The sequence below is a fragment of the Protomyctophum parallelum genome (genome assembly GCF_964188405.1).
Source record: "Protomyctophum parallelum genome assembly, chromosome: 9".
Classification (NCBI taxonomy): Eukaryota; Metazoa; Chordata; class Actinopteri; order Myctophiformes; family Myctophidae; genus Protomyctophum; species Protomyctophum parallelum.
The window spans coordinates 46,810,340-46,817,528 of NC_139706.1; the positions used below are offsets into that span (position 1 = coordinate 46,810,340).

At 43.1% G+C, this 7,189-nt stretch overlaps 1 protein-coding gene across 1 annotated transcript; it reads right to left on the reverse strand.

The window, feature by feature from the left end:
* Positions 1-317: 317 nt before the first annotated feature.
* On the reverse strand, positions 318-5,791 carry rflnb (refilin B). The gene is made up of 3 exons (XM_083774128.1): positions 4,943-5,791; positions 3,041-3,102; positions 318-1,810 (listed from the first exon to the last, which is right to left on the reverse strand). The coding sequence occupies exons 1-3, from the start codon at positions 5,207-5,209 to the stop codon at positions 1,489-1,491; spliced, it is 651 nt and encodes a 216-aa protein (XP_083630254.1). The 5' UTR covers positions 5,210-5,791; the 3' UTR covers positions 318-1,488.
* Positions 5,792-7,189: the final 1,398 nt, after the last annotated feature.

Genomic DNA, 7,189 nt, shown 5'->3' on the forward strand with positions numbered 1-7,189 from the left:
GGAATTGTGCAAAAACATTTATACAAAATGACATCATTCGTTTTAAACTTTAACTGAAATATTGTATTACATCAGAATGAAAATGTGTGTTTTGCGATGCTTACATAATTAAAAAGAAAACTGAAGTAGTAACATCACAATTAGCAGCAGCAGCCACCAATAACACTTTTTACTTGAATGATATTTACTCCTCAGCCTCCCTTGTAGTTGTTCACTTGTGGACAGTAGATGGAGACACAAGCTAGGGTTGCACCGGCATTTATTAAAAATGGCCACACAGATTTTGCGATCATAAACAGAACACTGATGCCATCTGTCTTCTGTCAACACAATAAACAGCCCCAAATTTAGTTTTAAGTAAACCAAAATCCTTCCCATTGACATGGTTAATGTTAACAGACCATGTACGCTGCACATTAAAGAATAGCAAGTCACATGTAATATTGCAAATAGTTTATTTCAATTAGTACTAAAATGTGTCAATAAAAACCACACACAGACACACACACACACACACACACACACACACACACACACACACACACACACAAAAAGACAATAAATATATCAAACTATATCAAGTCAATGTGGTGATAGCAATCGGTTATTAACGCATCCTCTGTGTTCAATATTTTACTTCTTAGATTCTTATTCGAGTTTTGTGACAGATTAAACATTCAAGCAGTAGAATTGGGGTAATCTATTAACATACAGGACGGGTATAAACATATCTCACTTCAGTCCGTAACCCTTCAATGAATATAACAAGAATGAATAGCCAATGGGCACAGAGGAGAGAAATAGCTTGAATAAATGTAGCAGGAAACACCATGTGATTTTTGGGACGAGCCAGTTTGTGGCCAAAATGTATATAGAAACTTTACCACACCCACTGAATGGATACTTAAACCTAACTCACTTCATGAAAACTAGGTCAGCATCACAACGAGCCTCTCTAAAACATCACTCTTCTGTGCCATTACATACTAGTTACATTATATCCTACATAAACCACTACCCCTCTCTTCCACTTCTACTTCTGAACTGAGATTGTGTCTCATCCATTTTAGCATTCATTATTAATCATTCACCCGGGTGACATGTACTGCCTAAGTGGAGGGATTATCCATGAAGTTCTAAAAGGATTTCACCCTCACCATCCATGGGTCCAATCTGTACATACTGTCATTATGTTATTAAAACAAATCCAACATGGACACATCTAAAAGCCATTGCAACCAAAACCAACTACAAATTGAGATTTGATGACTGACAGATTGCTGCCATTTTACATCCAAGCACTGCAGGTCTGTCTCCCTGTGTCTCGGCACATATAGAAGAATAAAAAATAAAATAAAAAGCAACACAGCTCTGAAAATAAAAACCCCACAAACACTGACTTTGTCCATGGCATAGTTCACCTTTCGGGGGCTAGTATGTGGGGGTCATGGGAATCCCTGCAATAATAGCCCATCAGCCATGTTCCTTTCACTGAGGTAGGTTCGTGCATTTGGCCGCTTCCAGCTCCACGCTGGAGAGGAAACGCCTGGCTGCTAGCCGGCGGCAGTCGTAGCTCAGCTCTGTGGTGAAGACGGCACGGGTGTGCTTGGGATAGACGATGGTGGTGCTCTGGAAGCGCTGGGCCCGCTGACGGGGCTGGAAGACCAGCTGCGTCTTGTAGCGGCGCCACGTGCTGTGAGGCAGAGCCATGACGGTCTGGCTGCAGCGCTCCAGGCTCTGGCCTCTTGGTTGCAGGGACACGTCTTGGATGAAATGGCGAATTGAGTCATAGTGCACCGAGGAGATGTATCTGCAGGGGAGATACAAGCTTAATGTTAGTTGTCTTTAAAGGAGAATTCCATGCTAGAATGCTTTCTTTGTAGTCGTTACGTCCCCACCAAAGAGGTCCAGGTGTTTTTTTTGTGCAAAAGCTCCTTATTGGCTATTTCCCCTACCATAAGCGCTCAATGAATTGAATTGAATGGGGCTATGGGGTGCTGTGCTAATTCGCTTATTTCCATCGAAATAAGTAGTAAAGTGTGCAGCTTGGGATATTATTTACATTATGAAGAGAGGATATATACAAAAAAGATATAATTTTGAGCAATGGAAATAAGCGAATTAGCACAACACCCCATAGCCCCATTCAATTCCCATTCAATTCAATGCAATTCATTTAGGGCTTATGGTAGGGGAAATAGCCAATAAGGAGCTTTTGCACAAAATAACACCTGGACCTCTTTGTTGGGGACGTAACAACTACAAATAAAGGTAAGAAAGCCTTCTAGCATGGAATTCTCCTTTAAGTGCATGTGAAAGAAAAGGGGGAAATAAACATTAACACTGGGTGTTGAGTACGTATGCACAGAGTAATATAGTAAGAGAGTGGCAACACTAGCGTTGACTGACTCCCATTGTAACAATGGAATGCGGAAGTGCTCATTCTATCTCAATGGGATAGTTCCAGCCATAGGAGCAATGTTTGGAACTATAGCCCATACAGGCATCCGCTTTGCGGTCGAGATCAAAGCGTGTCGCTACTCTCCTACTCTACACGCTGGATATATGCCATAGAATAACCTTGTTCATCATGGACTGATTATTTAACCCATTCTGAACGGGCACCCATTTTGGTGTCAGCATCATGTTATGCTTTAGCTATTGAAAAATAGCAGATCTACAAGCTCATATCGCGCCACCGAGTGGCGCGATACGAGCTTGTAGGTCTGCTATTTTTGAAAAATCGAAGAGCGACTGACATTTCTAGAATCCGATCTCAGGTCTCAGGTCTGGGTTCATCAGACCAGTGTGTGTCCAGTGGAAACCTTGTATGAATCTGATCTCAGGTCAGAATGGGTTAATTTCACAGTTATGTAGAATGGGTAGATTTCAAAACAAAACCACAAGTCATATAAACAAACACCGTTACTGTGGACGACACCATGACTAAGCATTACACTCGTTTTACAACAGGGTCCACCATCACATGCAGGATGCAGGTCAGTAGGCTAATAAACCTCATTTATTATTTTATTACTACCTCATTTCCTGGGGAGGTAATGGATCCAGTGCTATACCCTCTCCGTAGGACAACGGGTGCAGCTGGGGGGGAGAGAGAGAGAGAGACCCGGTAAGTAAATAACATTTGTAACCTGCCATGCAAACTAAGTCTGCCCACACTCCCACAGCTAACTCCCAAGAGCTAGTGCTAGCCACCGACGTCACGTGATGATTGATTGAAATCACACAACAAGCACAACTCAATACAAAAACTGTTAACTGTGAGTGACCCAAGAAAGCACTGCACTTGTTTACAAGAGGGTCCACCTTGTTCAATTCATCAGAACATTTAGAGACATACAAATAAACACTTCTATATAGCAAAAAAAATAACAGGAAATCATCATAAAAGGAGGTAAAAGGGAAAAGAAAACACATACAAAATACAGTGAGGGGAAAAAGGTTTTACGGGGGCCAGTTTCGAATTGCAGCCGTCCGTCCGTAGGTGCCCTTTGAGGGCGGCTTTGAAGGAGTCAAGGGATTTGCATGTCTTAATGACTGTTGGTAGGGCGTTGCACATTTTGGTGGCATAGGAGCGAAAATAATTTAGTCCCTTGTTTGTGCCGAATCTGGGCTGCACATGGTTCGTTGCACTCCCTCTGGTGTTGTGGCTGTGGACTTCGTCAACACTAAGGAAGTATTTAGACAGGTACATGCATGGGTATCTTGGTGGTGTATCGAATCTTGTGGACCAGACCCATTGCAAGATGCTGTAGCCTACTCTGTAGTCAATCCTAAGCCATTCCAGCCTGTCAAAGTGGGCAGGGGTGAGGTGGGTTCGGGGAGTGAGGCCAAGTATAGTAGCCTGACCAGTTTGTTTTGGGAAGCCTGGAGGCTTGTTTTAAGGGCCTTTGAGGTGCTGTGGTACCAAGAGGTGCATGCATAGTCAAATAAACCTTGTACGAGGGCTCCTGTTTAAAGGCCTTCAAGGTGTTTTGTTGACCAGTGAGGAGATCCTGTACAGGAATCTTGTTCTTTGGTTGACTTTGATTAGGTTGGTGGCCATTTTATCACCGGAAAGACTTGCCTCCAGGATATGGATATAGGTAATGTCATCTTTTCGTGTGATAAATGATAATACTGTCACCCATTCTAACCAAGAAGCCATCTGCCATCTGTGACGTGATATTGATTGATTCAGATTTTACACCACACATACAGTAGTAGCCTACTACTAAGTATAGTATACTAGTATACATTTAGAAAATATATATTTAGAAAAAACAATGTCCATGTTAAACTTAACAGTATACTTAGTAGGCTATACCGTTACGTTTAACATGGACATTGTTAAAACACATGCAAAACACATTGCACCATCAAGTGTTTTAACGCTATATGCCAACCCTGCAGAAGAAGAGATACAGAGACAAACACGTTCTTGTGCACATGTTCGCTTTATCTGTGGTTCTCAACTAGTAGTCCGGGGACCCCCAGTGGTCATTGAGGAGGTTCCAGGTGGTCCCCCCCCCCCCCCAAAATGATGGAAAGTTGGTAACCAAATGGACCCTTATTTATAGTTATAGATCTTTAACTTAAACCAAATTATAAATGGACCGTTACGGGCCCATTTGGTCTCATTTTACCAATACAACATGGATTTGTGGGCACAATCTTTATATATCCAACGATAACGACGTATATTCCAAGGTTTGGAAAACACCAATTAAATGGTGGTCCGTCAGTGCATGATGGGGTAAAAACATTATAGTGCAGTCAGTCTCGAATCTCTCTCGACAGGAAAAGGGGTTGAAACTTGAAAACAAACCACTGCCAACTCTGCAAAAGCGATACAGACACACTAACAAAACAGTGACACGTTATACGTTCTCGTGTTCGCTTTATAATTACAATGCAGAGATTGATGAGGAGGATGACCTACCAGGGAAGCCCTTGGCTGCTCTTCGTCTGATCCAGTAATCCTGAACCCCTTCTCGGCGCTGCACCCAGAGCCAGACCCCGCAGAGCCAGACCCAGACCCCGCAGACGCAGACCCGGGCCCCGCAGGCAGCAGCCAGGAGCTGGGACTGGGGCTCGGAGGCAGTCCGGAGTCCGGGCTGTCCAGCAACCGCTCGGCTTTGCAGCTCATAATATCCAACGGGTCGTCGTCGCCGCCGCATACATTTGTCAAGTTTAACCTGCCCACCATTTCTATTAAAAAAAAAAAAAAGAGGCGGAAAGTTGCCAAACCCAACAGCAAACAACAAACAACGCCTTGTTGGATTTCGAAATGTTTGCAATCTCCTCTCCTGGCTCCTGCAGGGCTTTTTAACGGCTTTAGTTTTGTTCCGGGGGGAAGGGGGGGGGGGGGTCCCACGGGGCCCTGGCTGTCGGTCGCGTTAACTCCACAAGAAGACCACGCAGGCACGCACACACACACACACACACACACACACACACACACACACACACACTATCCTGACTCCAACGAACTTCAGTGAGTTTCAGACAAACAGTCCCCACCACCACCACCGGTTTGTTGCAACGTTATTTCCAGCTGTCACTAATAATCCAACGGTCTCTGCAAACATTTAAACACCACCACACCACACGTGTTGCTTCAGCCTCAGCGAACCTTCCAGTTCCAGCAGCAGCAGAATGAATCCTACACTATAGTGAAAACACACACACAGAGAGAGAGGACTCTCCTCGCAGCTTTGAAGATGCCAAAGTTAATTAATTCTGCAGGCGTGTCATCGGAGAAGGCATCTGAGGTTGTCCCGCCTGCTGCCTGCCTGTCTTCGGCTTCTTCACACACTATACTAGCTCTCCTCCTCCTCTCTGAAAAGGTCTCATTGTTTTGGGAGGAAAAAATGGGAGAAGGAACGCCTTAAAGTCCTTTACTCGCATCTGATTGGGGGTGGACATGTATTGGGAACTTATACTTTCCCAGCCCCCGTTAAAGTATTATTAATGATTTTTAAATGTCATTTTTTTTAGAAATCGTTGCGTGCGCTGCTATTAAAGTAAACAAGAGCAGAGGGAGGGAAAAAAAAGAAAAAACTCGGCGGAGGACCAGAAACGACACACAGCAAAACTTTAATAGTGTTTTTTTTCTCAGCAGTTGCCACGTGTCTACAGACAGTTCAGAAAAAGGAAACACGTCGTTAATATTACAGCCGATGGCAGCAGGAATGTGTACATCAATCATTCATATTAGCGTTATATATTAATTTGATATAAATCGAAAAGTTGAGAGGCACTCCAAGCAATCCTTAAAAACATCAAGTATGATGATAACTTATTAACGTAATACACCTTCCCACATATATCCTGCTGTTCCTTTGAAAGGCACAGGAAAAGCTTGGTAAAATGACAAGATATTATTAATATTACCTATTGGCCCATCATGTTTTTCTGTGTCTCCCTTAATTGATTCGGAAGCAGCTGCACATCGGGGTTGATTAAATATGACAATAAGACAGGTATCACAATTTATGCCTCTTCCTTTTTCTTTAAACAATGAAACAAGCCCTGCCACTGCCCATCGATTTAAGAGTCAGCAAACCATTAAGCTGTCCTTTACAGATTATCTAGCAATAGTTGCTGCGATATACAGACACCAAACAAACAGACATCATTCATAGGAAAAGGACTTTGACTGGATGGTTCTATTTTCTAAATCAACCTGGGGGAGTTTGAAGACAAAATAATGTCATGTCTGAGGACTCGGGAGGCACCAGCATATTGTGGAACAAACATAATTCACGCAAATACTACTCACTCCTATATGGAATATGTCCACCGTTATGCGCTGTAGATTTCCATGCAAACTGTATGTCCTTCCTTGACATAAACATAAGCAGAGAGACCAAAGGAACCATAGATGGACCCACAAGGACACCCAGAGCACGTTCACCTTCAGTGGCGTGCACAGACATTTAGAGGGGCAGGTGCTCAAGTGAAAAAAAGGGCACCTTGTGCAGCACATTTTGGGGCGGGAACCCATTTTGGTGCTTTATAGCTATTGAAAAATAGCAGATCTACAAGCTCATCATAGCGCACAAGCTTGTAGGTCTGCTGTTTTTCTTTTTAAATTGAAGAACCACTGACATAGAAACATAGCTTTAGATTGTGGGGGGCCTAAATAATATAGTAGAAGCGTTTTTTTTATCAAGATTTGATCAAT